Source organism: Falco naumanni, chromosome 4 (assembly GCF_017639655.2).
Source record: "Falco naumanni isolate bFalNau1 chromosome 4, bFalNau1.pat, whole genome shotgun sequence".
NCBI classification, from domain to species: Eukaryota; Metazoa; Chordata; class Aves; order Falconiformes; family Falconidae; genus Falco; species Falco naumanni.
This window is the reverse complement of record NC_054057.1, coordinates 61,891,048-61,908,684: the sequence shown is the minus strand read 5'-3', so window position 1 is coordinate 61,908,684 and position 17,637 is coordinate 61,891,048. Positions and strand designations below refer to the sequence as shown.

Sequence of the window (17,637 nt, the reverse complement as noted above, 5' to 3'; positions counted from 1 at the left end):
CAGACAAGAGCATGGGATAAGATGTTAAACTTTATCTTCTAGAGAGGTTTAGAAAACGACATGAGTAGCAATAGCAGCTGTAGTAGAAAGACAAGCGTTTTGAGGACTCTGCTGGGTGAACTGTTTGTGTGCTCCTCTCCGAAGTCTTGCATAAAGAGCTGCAATGATGTGCAGGCTGCAGGGATTTCTTACAGAAAGAGCGAAGCAGATGACGGTGTGTTCCAGAGGAAGCACAAATGTAGGCACAGGTACTTTATATTACAGCAAGGGAGCTTGATTAAGGCCTACAGGAAGGTAGAGAACACCTAATTAACACTTGGAGTACATAGTATTTCTATGGAAATTAATTTTCTCCATTCTTCAGAAATCTTAAAGTGGTAGTTTAAGATGCCTCATCAGTGCATTCATATAGACAAGGTATATCCTACAAAGGATCAGAGATGCTCTTTGTAGGTTGCTGTTTGTATCCTGGAGTGAGTTTCTCTACAGCTGGAGTCGGGAACTTCCCAGGTAGCCAGGGAGTGAAAAGCTGATTGAACTCCTGGGTGTTTGTGGCTGCCCAATTGGGGTGTATTGCCACAGGCCAGCATACTCTTGTTGAAGTAGAAGGTGGATTTTCTGTAGCTGGATTTAACAGTAAAGCTCTGATATGTAACTGTGTGTGGGTGTTGCATCAGTCTTTCGGTATTTTTAGGAGAAAGTGATTCCCTAGCCATTTGTTGTAAAGCAGCTATATTGATAAACAAAAAGAAGATTATTCCAAAAGCAGTCACATGAGAAGCATTGCATAAGGACAGCTGCTGGGTTAGGCTGATGGCCTCTTTAGGTTAGTGTCTGGTTTCTGAGTGTGAACAGTATTTAGTACAGGGGAAGAGTGTACAAATGAGACAAATACATTGGATACTGGCAGGCAGTGCAGTATTCGAGAGAAGTGGCTTGTGGCCGAGGGGCTTCTCCAGCCAGAGGAATGCCTTGGCTTTGCGCTGAATAGTGCTTCACAGCTTGCTCATCGAAAAATTTGTCCACTTGCTTTTTTAACCCATGTGATATAGATAATGTCCGGGGGTAAAGATTTCCACAGCTTAACTGTGTGTTTATTTTGAGTCGCCACTTTGTAGTTACATTTGATGCTGAATTATTCCTGTACTGAAAGAGGCCACCCTCCCCTGTTTGGTTTCCTCATATCATCTCCGTTAGAGAAGTCTGTTGTATCCATTTGCTTTAAAAATCTTTTCCAGATAGAAGTCTTCCGGTACTTTTTTGTTTTGTGGAAGCTGCTCTGTATCTTTGATCATCTTTGTTGAACTTCTGTGTACCTTACCTAATTTTCCTGCATGTTCTTTTTGAGATGAGGAGGAAGAGGAAAAATGACCAGAACAGTGTGTAGCACTCAGTGTGTGCATAGCACAGATTTAGTTATTAATGTAATGATTTCTGGTTTTTGTTCCATTCTTAACAATTTGTAATATACAATTTCCTTTTTTTTTGACTGCATTGAGCTCATGTTTTCAGAGAATTAGCAATTAGGACCCCAGGCTCTTGTTCATGAGTGGCTATAGCCAGTCAAGAATGCATTCCTATATATGTAACATTATTTACGCTGTATGCATCATGTACCGTTCATTGGCATTGAACTTAATCTGTCATTTTGCTACCCGGTCACTCGGTGTGGAGCTATTTCTGCCAGCTTTTCAGTCAGCCTGATCTTTGCTCTGTGAATAACGGACAACTGAAAGTGTTATTTATGTCCACATTACACCTTTTTTCCAGGGAAGTTGTGAATCTGTCAAACACCGCAGTTCCCTATGGGACTGTGTGATTACCTCCCTCTGTTAAAAGAATCAGATGTTTGTTACAATTCTTTCTTCACCTGTCTTACACTCAGCTTCTAGCCACATGAAGGCCCGACCCCTTTATCGCATGATACCTTAGGTTTTTTATATAAGGAGTTTTCTTGGGCACATTTTTAGTAGTCTAGGTAGACTTTCTAAATTGGATCTCTGATCTATGTGCTTGTTTGTTCCTCTGGAGAAGTCAGTCTTAACACATTTGTGAAGCTGACTTCCTTCATGTGTGGTAACTCTCCTTCCAGCAAAAAAATCTGTTTGCTATTTTCTACTGTTTTCTTTAGAATATATGCTTTGGTGATCAGTAGTTTCCCAGATATTCCCTAGCAAAAGCAGGAAGAATATTTCCCTCCTTTCAGCAACCATACTGGGACAAAAGGTTACCTGTCACTTTAGCTGTCTGGTGTTGGTGATCCACTGGATCTTCTGCAGCCATACCCTCTGGTCTGGGACCCTGCCTGGTGTAACCTCTCGTTCTGTAACCCCTTCCCTTCTCTGATGTGCCAATCTGTGGTAGAGTCTGATGTCCCTCCTAAAAGGATTTCAGCATGGAAGCTTCCCCCCTCCCTGTAACTTACCCTCTGTGAAGATAAATTCAAATTTTATTTAGTTTTCTTCAGTGTTTTTCTGTTCTCTCTGTGTTCTTCCTCTATGGGCCCTACAGACTCTCTGGAGGACTTGCTGCTCATGGTATCTGAATTAACGTTTATTATTAGTTCTTATACCTCTTCCTAGCAGTTCCTCAGACTCCTTTTTGATCTGCTGTATAATATTATCGTACAGAGTATGCAAGACCCTCTCTCCTTATTTTCCTTATTTGGACGCATCTTCAATTCTTCACTGAATTTTTTGTTTCATTTCTTAGGAGCCTCCCATGTAATATTTCTACGTAGCCTCTGTCACCTCCAAATTTTTTCTTCTAATTCCCCACAAGGTTTTTATAAGCACACTTTTTTAGTGTAGTTTTTCATGTCCTGTCCCCCCTCACTTTTTTTTTTTAATCCCTTTGCTGTTATGCAAAGCATTGGGTTTTTATTTGGGACTCTGTTATTCCTGTAAAGATGTAACTTTAGTTGTCAAATGAGATTTTCTTGTAAAAGCAGAACCACTGTCCAAATCTGATTCTCTGTGCTTTGCTTGTTGGGAGTTTTAAATAGAGAGTTAGTTCAAGTACTGCTTAGGTCTGATCCTGCTGAGGTGGTGCCACATATGAAGGAAATCAGACCTGATGCTGTCTAACCTGATGATAGCTCACGTCTCTGTTGATTTTTATTTCTGTTGAACCTTTTAAGGACTTAGACTACAGCCTGGTTCTGCATGTCCTGCCATGATGATACTGACAGGGAGAAGTGTACTAAAGCCACACCACTTGTGCTGAGCTTGGCTCACAAGGTACTAGCTACAGAACTAACCATACAGCAAAAACAACGTTGGAAGAACCTTCAGTGGACTGAATAATAATGAACTGGTCTTAATCTTGTCGATAGTGAAGTTCAGTGTAAAATGTGTTGGAATGGTGAGTTCCAAACTCAGTAACTTTTTTGGTAACATGAAGGAATTGCTACTTCAGAGTTCTTTATGGTCTTTGCTAATAGATGGTGGAGGAGGTTTACAAGGCATTTGAAGAAGTTTTCAAAAGGCATTCTAACTACTATTGTTTAAAGTTTGTGTACTCCATGGCACTTGAGAGTTCATATCCTTTCCAAAACTCCTGGTAGTTTTTGATTATAGTGCTATAACTGTGGGCATCTATTTATCTAAGTAAATGTCTATTTTCTGTAGTAAAAAATTCAAGGATTACATTAAAAGCCAAACACTACAGTCTGATTTGTCTCTTTTGCCCTCTTAGCTCTTTAGAGTAGGAGTTTAGTACTCAGTTGCCTAAGGCCTGAAAAAAATACTGATGTATAGCTGATAGATTGGTATTGTGGAAAAAATCCACCTTGGTTAGAAATCCTCTGGGTAGTTCACCGACAGATAAAGCAGCTGCTTTTTGGAGGGCTTAGAGATTTTACCTGGCTGGAAATCGACATGCTGCTTGGCAGGTTTGTTAGAAAAGCACATTCTGGTGAGACTGTGAAGAAAGTAAGAGTTCGATGCATGTATTTTCTAATATTTACAGTACTGGCTTTTGAATTACGATTCTTAGCTTTATATTTCACAGAATTATACTGACTCCATCAAAAAGTGGACTTTCCTTTTACAGACTAGGGAGAAATGAGCCTAGAGAGGACAAGCCTTTTGTCCAAAATCTGCTCAACAGCTTAGTTTCAAAATTGGAAATAGAAGTTGAGGATTGTCTCTGTGGTGCATGTCCTGCACCTAGTCTTCTCTGACTAACCCTTGTCCTAAACTAATTTTGCAGGTTTTCTATCATGTATCTTCATCACTAACCCTGCGTGAGGTATATACTATTTGTGAAATTGTAGTAAGTGATACTAAACCCGTATTTTAAGGGAGAAGCTGTCTCATATCATGTTTGGCTCTGTGTAGTAAATTGACAGTGGAGGCCAGATCATTGCTAACAAGAATGAGGTTGGGCAAGAACTCTGTGGTCATGAAGAAGAGATTGGGAAATGTTTTCTTGTGTTTGATAAGCTGTTAGTACACTTAAAGCCAGTAAGCTTCCTTTGGCAGGATGCCAAAAGAAGGGTAAACTTTGAAGCTGTGAGGTTCTTCTAATTTTGGATACTTTCAATTTTTGTTACATATCCCAAACTTCTGTGTTCTGTGGTTCATCATGTAGAATACCTGGTCATCTCATCCACAGCAATAAATTGTTGTCTGGCACTGTTGGAAGTATTTTAGGAGGCAAGAGAGGATGTTTGATAGAAGCTACATTAAATGAATTACTATTCTTAAGCAGGAGTTTAGCTGAGATTCTTCCCTTGTGGCAGAAGAATTCAAAAGATGTCCTGAAAATAGGTTTGGAAACTTATCTGCTACCAAAGAAGGGATCATTATCTGGGATGTAAAGATCATGTAAGTGTTTTCTTTTTGAACCTTTGTGGCAGTGTTTCTCTGTCGTTGTTGCTACTCAAGCATTTCAAGATATGATTAATAACTTGTAAAATGAGTTAAATACCATTGTAAAATGGGGTCTGTTTCAGATAACTTCTGAATTTTTGAATTCTCAAAATATAAATGAATATTGTAGGGGAAGGAAAATGGGCAAAAAGGTGAGAATGAAGTGAGTGGCTACTGTTAATTTGTGTAGAATTTTGTATGCAGATGTGTGTAACTCCTTGATCTTCAAACATCTCAAGTTCCTGGCAAGTGTACTTTTATTTGGTTTTGGTGGTTTGTTTGGGATTTTTTTAGTTGACTGAAGGAAATGAGTTGCCAAGCAAGTTTAGAGCATGCAGCCCAAATGTTAGACAGGTGTGAAGAGCTTTGAGGTGTCTTCAGAGAAGGCTAAACAAGAAGGGAAGAGGATGTTGGGGGTGTTTGATCCTTGCAATACAACATTGTACTGTTGAGAACTCGGAGGTTCAGCTTCCATCAAAACTAGCTTGTTTCTGACCAGAGGAAAGTGCAACTTGCACTGAGGATGCGTGTGCCTGGTTATCCTGGGCTAGAAGCACATTTTGTGTATTGAAACCTGGTTCAAAAACTCAGTTCAGGCTGTTGTTTTGGCCGTATAGCTGGAATGGGTAGAGTGCAGCCAGAAATTTAGTTTATTGAAGTGTTTCTACTTTTTGAATATGAAAAGTACTCTTCTATGAAGAATACTCAACTGAGAACATATGGGTTGTTCTGGAGCCTTCTTTCTGAAAGAGTGGTGTCAGGATTAACCCATTTCAGACACAAGCCTCCAGGAGCTTAGTGCACTGGTCATGACTTTCCCATAGGAAGTATTCAGTTCCCCCGTGACCTCTGTGTCCTTACACAGCACAAAGCATGTTATTCTTCTCATGGGAATGCAAGCGGAGAATAGGAACTCAGTGTTAGAGCTGGTTGTGTAGCATTTCTGTGAAGGGAGGTTAGTGTCTTGAGCATACTTCTTGTTTTCCCACCTCTGAAATCTTCAGAAGAATGTTTCATCCCTGGCCCTCATTGGAGCAGAATCCACACTTCTTGAAGAGTGGGAGAACTGGGTTCCCAAGGTCTGTTCTTCTCTTCCTTCCCCTTCTTCCTTTTGCTGATGCCGGGGTGTGAGAGCTGCTGCAGCACCTGACACCAGTCATGTTACAGAGGGGACTGCAGCGGTGATAGCTTCTAACATCTTGAGGCTGTGAACCACCTCAACAGTCCAACAAAGGGCAAGAAAATCTGGTTTTTATTCTTTTTTTGCTGGTGTGTGAGTGATCTGACATCGGGCTGTTTTCTGCATCTGCAGGGAAACTTTTGAATTCAGTTGTTGTCAGGGGCTGTTTGTGGTGCTGAGTTTCTGGTGGTGCTATGAAATCATAGCTGTAGTGAGGACCAAAAAGAGGTCAGAGACATATTTGCAGGTCGAGTAGAGACTGTAAATCAGACAGTACACTCAGTATTGTTGGTTGCTCTTGCATTTCTGCATTGTGTCCTGGGTGTAGCCCAGGAATGCATGAATTACCTGTAGCCGTGTGTGTGAATATGTCCCCGTAGGCTGTGGAAGCAGAGGAGGTGACACATGGATATGAAAGAGGCATTCTCCTCTATGGACTCCCTGTTCTGTGGCTCAAGATCTTAACTGGAGCCTAGATAAAAAATTTTTTTCTCATTTGACAGTACAAATTTGAAGTAGTCTGTCTAATTTTGTCTCTAGCAGCATCAATCCTGCTATTCCCACTTATTCTGTGATAACTTTGAAGGCAGAAGGCTGCTACTCTGATTCTGCTGTCTCTGGGGAGCCTGCGTTGGATTGATGGATACCTGGCAAATGACTGCAGCACTGGGAGGGTGAATTATTGCTAATGGTCCATATGCCCGCCTTGCCCTCAGGTGCTGAGAGAACAGCAGTCAAATTGATCTGCTCTGTTGGCAACAGCAGACAACAACTGAGTGACCTTAATAAATCCTAATTTTTAGTAAACTCTTTGTTCTTTCCCTTTCGTTCCTCCCCTGTCCTTCCCCCAAATCCACAACATTGGCACGAAAGCTTCTGAAATTCTGCACTTCATCTGGGGCTGCTAGAGTGATGTCATGTACTGTTCCCCTTGTGAAGAACAGGTGCGTTGGAGTGACAGGCCCTGCGTTTGAAATGTTACGTCCCAGTTAGGCGATGCGGATGGTGGTGGGGGTTTTTGGGAACACAGGGACCATGTTGGATCCATTCCTGCTTTACCAAGCTTGGTGTTTTAAATGGAAAATGCTGGGTTAAAATTAATGTTGAAAGTTTAGTTACAGGACTTTGCTATAGACAACAAGATGGAGCAAATTATTGTATGTATTGAAGCGCAAGAAAAATTACTACAGAACAGTGTTTATTTACTTCTTGTTTTGTGTGTTGTGTCCCTTGTGTCCCCGTCCATCCCTCCCCAACTCTTCACTAGCTTGGTTATATGTTTTTGTGACACCTAATGCTAAGGCCTGATTCAATAACATTTTATGGAAAACTGAGATGTTGAGTATACTTGAAAAAAACAGGTTACTCTTTAAAATCTTTTCCCTTTACTATATAAATTTGGTGATTTTGCCTCTAAGTTTACAGTGGGCTCATGTTGTCTGAGCTGCTGCTATCAGCTGCATTTTCCTGCACTTTCGGTGGGAAAGGGAGCCTTTCTGTGAAGGCGGTAAAATGCTTTCAGGCAGAAACATAAAGAATTTGGAACATGTAACTATTGTTAAGTGAGATAAAAGCTTTTGTCTTGGGGGAAAAGTAATATCATTCAGCGTCTGTAAGGCTGAGTTTATTTTTCCAGCAAGAAGAAATTCTACACTTTTTCCTTTGCTGGTATGTCATGGTTTTTGGAAGAATTTGCAGTAGTGCCAGCAAACTACAGCACCAGTAGGATTTTTCCAAGAAAGTATAATTGTTCCAGGATCTGTAATGCTACGGAATAGCCAAGATGTGCAGTGTAATATTACCTTAGTTTGGACTTGGTCATATACTCATTTAGGAAGGAAACGTAAGATTTCTGTGTCTGAGTGTTCCAAACCTCGTGTGCTGGTACAGCTGGGGATGAAAAAGCTGCTCTCTGTACGTAGGGATCTTGCGCTATATTTCTTAAACCTTAGTGAGGCTTGTAGAACCATATAGTGGGTTACCAAAAGGGTCATACTAAGACCGATTAGATGTGTGCTTCATAAACACTGCTGCATGTTTGAAGTGGTAGTGCAAGTCTTTCCATGTAGAGGCTTTCTACAACGTGATGTGGGACTAACCTCTGGAGAATACCTTGGCATCTGCTCTTTTACTGTGGTCAAACACTGGAACCGGTTGCAGAGAGGCTGTGGAGTCTCCACTGGTGGAGATACCTGAAACCTGACTGAGCACGGCCCTGCCCAACCTGCCCCAGGTCACCCTGCGCGATGTCCTGAGGTCCCTGCCAGCCTCTGCCAGGCTGCTGTGTCTGTTGAAGTTGCCTGCGTTCAGCTTCAGTGCAGCTTCATTGCCTGGTGCAGAGTTGGCCACCACAAGCCTCCTCATTACATAAAAGCTTTGGAAATAGAAGTGAATCATCTGTTCAGCTCTCAGACAGGTGGGAAATAGAAGAGCCTGACCTCCTGTCAGCTAGCTAGAAGTTATGGCGAGCCAGAACTAGTTTTTGAGGGGTATGGATGAAGAGCTGCTGTGCTGGCATATGCTGTGGGAGCAGCAGGGAAGGCCGGCGAGGCAGGGAGCAGGTGGCGTGATGCTGTGCTGTTAAGTGCTGATGCTGGTGCTTAATTCCAGCTGAAAAATTGTTTTGTCTTACGGCAGCAGTCAGCATGGACTGTGTTAAGTGGTATGTAACATAACACACTTGCTGATCAGGATAAGGATCAGCTTCACAAAGGGTGGCCTTGGGGCTTTAAAAGTATTGTGGACATTTAATATTCTCTCTACCTGTCTTGCACTGTGAATGAACAGCAAATAAATGATTATGTTTTCTCTTGATGAGATGGTAGAAGCCCTCGTTCTGGAGCTGCAGTATTATGTATGAGAAGAGTTTTTGGCTACCGGAGAAACTCATCTGCAAGTGTGCGTGTGTGAGGCAGAGGGTGTAGTATACCCAAAAAAGTATGAAAAAGTGGTGTATAACATGGTGTCAGAGAAAAATTCAGTTTTTAGTCATATTTCCCTTCCTGTCTGTGGGCGAGGGAAGGGGCTTCAGAAGGAAATGGCATGCCAGCTGACACAGGCACTGTGCTTTTCTGACCTGTGTGGCTGAGCAGCCAGACTGTCTGAAAATTCTCCTTGGAGGAGCTGGCTGCTCAGCTGCTGTGGGCAGGAGAGCGAGGGCCGCTGGGCACAGGGAGTCTGCTGGCTCTGGTGTCTCATCTTCACTGGGCTCCTGCTGCCGCGTCAACTAGTCACATGCTATTAGGATTTTCAGGATTTGGGTTCAAGACCTTCTTGCCAGCCAAGCTGTGGTGTGCGTGCATGTCTGAGCTGTGGTATGTACGTGTGCGTGTAGCACGCTGGCTGTGAGGTGTACTTAGTCCCTTACACAATGTAATCTGCTGTGGTTTGTACCAAATTACCAGTGAAGCGATGGCAATCGGATTGTTTCAGCAATTGCTTTTTCTCCTTTATGTAACACAAAAATGGGAGAAAAGATTCTGTTTACAAGATAGAATTATTAATGTAACTAGGTGTTGCGAATTATTACAATCCATTTCCTGCCTGCAGCACTGCTGCAGCTCTGAATTTCCACTTTGTGACAAATTTGTGCCCCTAGCCTTTGTGTTGCATCTCACTTGAAACATTTGCAAGGCTGCACTGAAAAAACATCTGTCTCTCCAGGCATGGATGAGTAACCTTGGTACAAGGTGTCTTTCCCACACCTATGCTCCCTCCACAGACCCTGATCCTTGGCCCCCCATCCCACGCGTGCCCCAACCAGCCCCCGGGTAATAGTTACCGTGGGAAGTGCTGCAGCTAAGTGAAACACTGGAATTGGATGTGTGTGTGCATGTGCAAAAGCATCTTAACTGAAGCAGCACTCGTACATAGCTGAATTTGTGTAATCCTGGCAATAATAATCTTTTACAGTTGTGTAAATGGAAGGAATGACTAGAGAGCCTAAGCAATTGCTTGATGTGTAACAATTTAGAAATTAAGAGACTTTAAAAGCTAAACCTTGCTGATTGCTTTTGTTTCCTATGATTTATCTGAACTTCATTGTATATCTGTCTCTTGTACCTGAAGTGAACCATGAATGCAGCATACTGTGTTGCAAGGTTAAGGAAATGTCCTGATGTCCTCTCGTTTCCAGCCAGACTTTGACTTGGATTTGCAGTTGTGCAAAAAGAACAACTCTGAATGGATTTGCCTTTAGCACTTGTCCTAAAATCAGAAGGTTTATTTCAGTTAGTTAATCTTTGTTTGCAAAAATTACTTTGAACAGAAGCGGTTCCCGCTTTTAACATTTACGCGCGCTGTTGTAACATAGAGCTAATGAAGATTTTGGAATTTAATTTGCAATACCCAAAAAACTAATAAGCAAATATTACCTTTGGAATGGTTAATGTTTTCTCCTTAATGAATGCTGGTGTTTCACATCAGGTGAAGCAAGTAAATAGGAAGTTTTTCTCTTTGCAATTAGTAGAAATGGTTCCCAGTGCAGTGCTAATAACCAAAATTGCTGTTAGAATGTAAGGCTGGTCAAAGAACTGGTCACGACATATTTCTGCTACAGAAGTAGAATATATTGTTCCCAAGTTACTCATAGAACAGGGATCAGAAGGGATGGTCCAATCCTGACACTCAGCCCTACAGCAAGATCAGATCTGCTTGGTCATGTCTTTCTAGACTGCCACACCTAGCTCACTGGTAAGGTGTGGGGAGGAACTGTCGTTCTAGAGAAATGGCAGTTTATTTGCACTTGAAGGTAAAGGTGGAGAATCAAATGCCACATAGTTAAACTGTGGGGATGAAGCCAGGATGGTGTCTGCACAGCATGTGAGGAAACTGGTTTCTTAGGGATGAGAATTTTTCTTCATGTTAGACCTATGCTTTATTTTGTGGATGTTAGGTATATCCACTTGAATTTTTAAGTAGTCTAGGCTTGGGTGGGGTTTTTTTGCCTGCTCCTTACTTCTGTGACTGATTAGAATAGAGTATTTCAGTTGGAAGGGACCTGCAGCGATCATCTAGTCCAACTACCTTTTAGCGCTTGAAGCTTTTACCATAATTGCAATTCTTGCACTTGCAGCATTCATAAGCTTTCATTTCTAATGTGCATGAGGCTGATATGAGGCACATTTGTGTTTTCCTCCTCTCTGCTTGCTTTAGCTGAGCAATCAGGTTAGTTTGTGTCCTGTCACAAGGGATCAGATCTGCTGTTGTGATGGGACAGCCATGGAGTCTGGGTGCTGATAACCAGAGGTTTTGTGGTGTGCTCAGTGCTGGCTTTGCTTTTAAGGATTATTTCATGTTTGCTTTTTGTCCTCTGCCCTTAGATTAGGGATATGATCCTGTGAGTCCCAACATAACATAGCTCTAGCAAGACTCATGCTGAAAAAAATCACCAGTGAGGTGAATCCCTGAATTTTTCTGTTCCAACATACCAGAACTGGAAAGGAAGTTACAAGCAGGTAACTCAGACGGTGGTTTTTTTCATTTCAGTTACTGCCATATATTCAAAAGGTATTTTTTGATTATTCTTTTCAGTAGTCTGTTCTGAGTATGTACATGAGTAGGCATGTGTATGTGGGGATTTCCTGTCATATTTCCCACTCTGAACAGCTCTGGAAGAGGGCTTTGCCATTGGAATTTTAAATTAAAATTTATTTATTTTTCTACTTGCTCTTGAGACCTAGAATAGATAGTCCATGTTTCTGGTGATTTCAGTGCACCTTTAAAAACAATTTTTATTTTTTTTACATTTGCCTTGGACTTGATTTAAACATGTCACGTTTGCTACTGGACCAAAACAAGCTAAAGGGTAAATCCCCAGCTTTTTCTGATGTAGTCTCTACAACTTCTAAATGTATCCTTCCACACCATGTGTCTGTTGCTTTGCGGGGTACCGTATTCTAGGTTCCCCACATGACTATAAGACAAAACCTTTCTATTCTGCATGACCTTGATGTGTAGTGTTTTGGCCTGCTTGTCAGCCTTGCCCCTTGCATTGCAAGGTCTCTGAGCAGCAAGAACACACTTCTCATGCTTCCTCTCTCCCAAAATCTTGGAACGTTCATGCTGGTGCTGGACTGTTGGCTACAGCCTTGCCTACAGCCAAAAAAGTGATATTGATTCTTATGGAAAGATGTAGTGCCTTGCTAAAAGATAAGAGCAAAAATATTTCTTCAGGTTTTCCATTTGGTCATTAGGCCAGTGTTCTGGTGCTTCTGTTGCTAGGAGTCTGATTATTTTTAGTTGTATTACTGGTGGGGGAAAAAATAGGTAGATCATTGTAAAACAATCCTGTGGGCATTAAATAGAATTTAATCTGAAATTAAAAGCATAATGGCTGTACTTAGGGTTTGTCTTCCTTTATATGCTTTCTCCCATATAGCTGAAAATGGATTCTTAGGAAAGAATATGAAACAGCACCTGTGGTGCCTCCCCCAGCTTCTAAACATTTGAGGCTTACAGAATTGCTAAGCCAGATATGCATAAAAACCCTTAATGGGTTTCTTGCTTGTGTGAACTTATCAGACCTTCTCCTCTAGTATTCTTTATATTCAAGATGGTGAAGGCAAGTTGTTCAAAATGACCACCTGGTTTTAGTGGGTAGCCTGTGTTTAGGTCTTGTATTGAATTCATTGGTGCAATCATTAATGTTATTTTCCTGTGGACAAAATGGCTTATTTCATATGCTTTGGGTGTCTTATTGTCCCAGTCTTATTCTGGAGAAGCCAGGAAAAACATCTCTATTTCCTCTCAGATAAAAATGTAAAATTCTTGGATAATCATAGCTTTGAACTTTAAAAAAAAAAATTCTGTCTTGCATTCAAGCCTCTCACTTCTCAGCACATTGTTGTGAACCACACCATTTAGATTGAGATTTTAAAAAAAAAGTTAGAGACTAAGTTTCTTCTGCTCCATCTTTCCTAGAAATTTGGTTCGTGTTTTGTTTTAATGTATTATCTTAACCTTTTCTTAGGGCTTTTTATATTGCATCTTTTATACTTTGTAAATCAAATCGCAAGTTTAAGTTGACTGCTTCTGACATCTGTGATTCAGTTTGTCCTTGGTAAACATCCTAGTCAAAAGTCTTACAGTCAAGTCAAAATATGTTTTGACAAGAAGTATCTGCATTAGTTTATTTTACTGTGTAGCATACCCTGACTTAGTCTTCTGAACTGTGGCTGCTTATGCTTCCCTCCCTTGTTCCCCATGCAAAAATAACTTTCTTTAGATTGTCTTAGCTGTAAAGCCTGTTCTGGTCTCTTCTCTTGTTACTGGTGTGTTGCTAATAGTGAAAGCACTGAAAGTGCTTCAGTCTGTGTCCAAGAGCACTTCCCTTAAGATCATGTTGCTGACAGCTAGCCTCAGTCCTTCTTTTCTAATTGGCATTTTGGCATCTCCTCAGAGTACTGCTTAATTCTTTCACTGCTAAGCTCCTTTTCTTCCTCCCTTTCAGACAGTTTGGTTCCTAGCTCCGTTCCTGCGTATTCTCTCTGACCAGTGGGTCACAGCAGTGGTGCCTGATGTCTCTTCCGCTGGTGGCCGTTCTCTGCCCTTCCTTCCCTTAGGCAAAATCCAGTAGCTTGATCAAATTACCTCTAGGCTCATAATGAGTGCTTGGTGTTTCTCCCTTCTGAGAGAAGGAAGAAGAATGCTGCAAGTCTTCTAAAACAAGTTGGTAATGTTTATTTTTCTTTTATTTATCTGGTTTTCTCACGAGCTTGCTTTCTTTCCCACTTCCAGCTGGACACAGTGCCTTTGCTGAAGCATTGCACATGCTGGAATTGCCTGACCCCCTGATGTATTCCGGGATGGCAGCTAGGTGACGGCAGTTGAGGATGACCCTGACTGAAAAACTGCGCGAGAGGATATCGCGGGCGTTCTACAACCACGGGTTGTTGTGTGCTTCCTACCCTATTCCTATCATCCTCTTTACTGGTCTCTGTATTCTGGCCTGCTGGTAAGTCATGCAAAGTACTTGTTGTCACAGGGTGCTGCTGCTTTGTGGGGTTTTCATAGCAACGCCATGAACATGCTCTGGTTTCCCTGTCTTGTGGGCTATCCCAGAAGCTTTTTTTTTACCTTCATAGATTTTTGTTATGCCTTTTTGTGGGACAAAAGAAAAGAGAGATGAAATTTCTTCTTGTGGTTTAATGAGTAAATAGGAAAACCTAATTGAGTAAGTGAAGTAAAGCAATAAATAAAATAGAATTAACTCCTGGTGGTGAACTCCAAAACCATGAATTAAAAATGGGGAGAAGGAAAGTTGATCTTTCTCTCCATAGTTGCCTGTTCTGGTCTCCCTTAAGCTTGCACTCTTCTTTTTCAGCTCTTGCCTTGGCTCACTTGTGTTGTGTGTGCTTGCAAATTCTTTGCGCTCCTTATGGACTCTAGTTGGGATATGAGTTGCAACTGAATGTAATTTCACTCTCAGAAATGTTACACAGGTCTCTTAATCATTTCCAATGAGGTGTTGTTATTGCTGGTGTTGAGAAGACTTTTGTGTTCAGATTTGTGTGCAGACACATGTGTGTGCATATACAGATTCTACCTTCAGGTTAATTCTAAGCATCTCGTCTTTTTTGGTCAAAGTAAACCCTACGTGATGATCTACTCTGCCTTTAGAAAAGCTCCACCTGTTTTAGTACAGATGTAAATTCTTCTTGGAGCACCGCTATGAATAAGGCAGACTTCTTTCACATATACAGTTTAAAAATTACTGAAGTGATGATTTTTGTGTTTTCAAAACCTGTGAGATTGCTTCTCATGCCTGTGACTCTTCAAGCTTGTGAGCAGGAACCAAGGTGTTGCTTTTCTGTTTTTTCACTGCTTCATATGAATTCTTCTAACTGTCAATGATAATAGTTTTATTTTCAGATCTCTTGTTCTGCAGAAATATGAAGCTTCTACAAGGTCTAAGCAAGTGGATTCTACATTCAGTTTAGTTTTGTTAATATGGTTACAAGTAATGGCTCTGTCTTTTGCCTTCAGCTTTGCTGGATGTTGCTTTCACATGTCAGGCCTGCGTGAGCCAAAATGGACTTCCACCAAGAGTCCTGCCTGAGTTCCCATGCCAAAGCACTACTCTTGCTTACGAATTGCTCTCAGAGCTACCAGTGGTATTAGGCTCCCCTTTTCAGTTATCTTTCAGGTGCTGTTGCCTGGGGATAAACGCAGGAGTACAAGACAACTGCTTCAGTATAAAACATTTATCTAAACAAGTGCTGCATTTTGGGAGAGTTCAATACAAAAACTGCGTGCTTACTCCTTTTCCTAAACTTGTGGTTTCCCAGACAGGAGGAATCTGATCTAGGATTACTAGCAGCTGTCCTCATTCTTCTTGGGAACCTTGTGACCACTAGGTCAGAACTGGTATCTGTCCTGCCTTGCTAGTCATATGTTCAAGCAGTGTGAATTAAGGTGTTTCCACTAAGTCCCTGAAGCTTCAAGCTGGCTTGTGTTTGACAGAGTAGCTGCTGGTAACTGTGTATTTGTGGAAGTGTCTGTATTACTCGGTGCTGACGTTTGAGGATTCTGCGGCTGTTGGTTCCCTTTAGGCTGCAGAAGTTTGTCCAAGACACCATCAGGCATAAAGTGAATAGTCTTGTTTCCTTTAATGAGTTTGTCACTTATTAGAAAAGCAAAAAATGGCCCTAGGAGAGACAGGGTTTTAACAATACTGTGCTACCCTCTGAGAGCAAGAATACCTTGCCAAAAAAAATCAAAGTGTAGATAAAGTGTTCCCACTTTAGAAGCAATTTTTGGGGTTGTTTCAGTTCCTGTTTTGAGCTGGTCTGTATTAACTGGTCTTAACTAGGTATTAATTCTGGCTTGAGAAGTGGCATTACTAACTAGGTCAAAACTATTCCAAGTGTCTGGCCGTTCTACACTTGAGCACTTTAGTGTGGTAAGACTGAACTCTGACAGGATATCTGTGCACAGGACACACTGAAATATTTATTGGAAGTTTAGTTTGGGGTTCAGGTCTTCAAGTATTCCTCTTAGAGCCTGAGGTCTGACTCTTTCACTGTTGACCTGGATGATGGGGTGGGCTGCACCCTCAGTGAATTTGTGGATGATAAAAACTTAATATATCCTGAACTGGAAAGTGGGAAAACTGGATGAAAACTGGGAGAGTGGCTAATATGTGTGGGCAGAGAGGAACCTTATGAAGTTTTGTGCCAGGTCCTGCACTTGGGTCACAAGAACGCCACACAATGCTACAGGCTTGGGACAGAGTGGCTGGAAAGCTGCCTGGTGGGAAAGGACCTGAGGGGTGTCAGTTGACAGTGGCTGAACATTGAGCTGGCAAGGTGGCCAAGGAGGCCAGCAGCACCCTGGTTGGTGTCAGACACGGCGTGGCCAGCAGGGCCAGGGCAGTGCCTGTCCCCCTGCACTGGGCACTGGGGGGGCCGCCCCTCGGATGCTGGGCTCAGTTTGGGCCCCTCAGCACCAGCCAGACCCTGAGGGGCTGGAGCGTGTCCAGAGCCGGGCAGGGGGCTGGGGAAGGGGCTGGGGCACCAGGCTGGGGGGGGCTCAGGGGGGAGCTGGGGGTTCAGCCTGGAGAGCAGGGGCCTTAGGGGGGACCTTCTCGCTCCCTGCATGACAGGGGGGTGCAGCGAGGGGGGGTCGGTCTCTGCTCCCAGGAACAAGTGACAGGACAAGGGGAAATGGCCTCACCTTGCCCCAGGGCAGGTTTAGATTGGGGATTGGAAAAAATTTTTCACTGAAAGATTTGTCAGGTGTTGACACAGGCTGCTCAGGGAGGTGGTGGAGTCATTGTCCCCGGAGGTGTGAAAACACACCTAGATGCAGTGCTTAGGGACGTGGTTTAGTGGTAGGCTTGGCAGAGCTGGGTTAATGGTTGAACTTGGTGATCTTAAAGGTCTTTTCCAATCTCAACGATTCTGTGATTCTAAGCTCAACACAAGGGAATGTGAAAGGAAGAATAACACCAGGCATCTGTACAGGCTGGGGGTCAACTGTCTGGAAAGTGGCTTTGCAGAACAGGCCCCGGAGGTCTTGGTAGACACCAAATTGAGCACAAGCCAGCTCTGTGTCTTCATGGCAGAGGTGGCCTGCAATATCCTGGCTGCATTAGGGGTACAGCGTTGCCAGCAGGTTGAGGGAGGTGATCCTTCCTTTCCACATGGCACTGGTGAGGCCACGCCTGGAGTGCTGGGTCCAGTGCTGGACTTCCGATTAGAAGGAGGACATGGAATTAATCAAGGAGGTCCACCAAATGGCCATGAAAATGATGGATTGGAGCATCTCTTGTGAGGAAAGGCTAACATAACTGGGACTCTTCAGCCTGGAGAAGTCTCAGGGGATCTTACCACCATATATAAATAGATGAAGAGAGAGTGTAGAGAGAACAGAGCCAGGCTCACCACTTGGTGGGTGCCTAGTGACAAGACATGAGGCAACAAAGCTGAAACACAGGAGATCCTGCTTACACATGAAAAAATACTTTTTTACTTTAAGGTTGTTGAATAGTGGAGCAGGTATTCCAGAGAGGTGGTGTTGGAGTCTCCATCCTTGGAGATGCTCAGACACAGCCCTGAGGCACCCACTGTGGCAGACCCTCCT

General features: G+C 42.6%; 1 protein-coding gene across 4 annotated transcripts in view; it reads left to right on the top strand.

Annotated features, from left to right (window-relative positions):
- The window catches only part of LOC121088063 (SREBF chaperone), a 68,379-nt gene that overhangs the window by 8,261 nt on the left and 42,481 nt on the right, over positions 1–17,637 (top strand). For all 4 annotated transcript variants that reach the window (XM_040593717.1, XM_040593718.1, XM_040593719.1 and 1 more), the window contains exon 2: positions 13,792–14,008. In XM_040593717.1, the coding sequence (XP_040449651.1) occupies positions 13,887–14,008 (122 nt within the window). In that variant the 5' untranslated portion in view covers positions 13,792–13,886. The remainder of the gene's footprint in view (positions 1–13,791; positions 14,009–17,637) is intronic.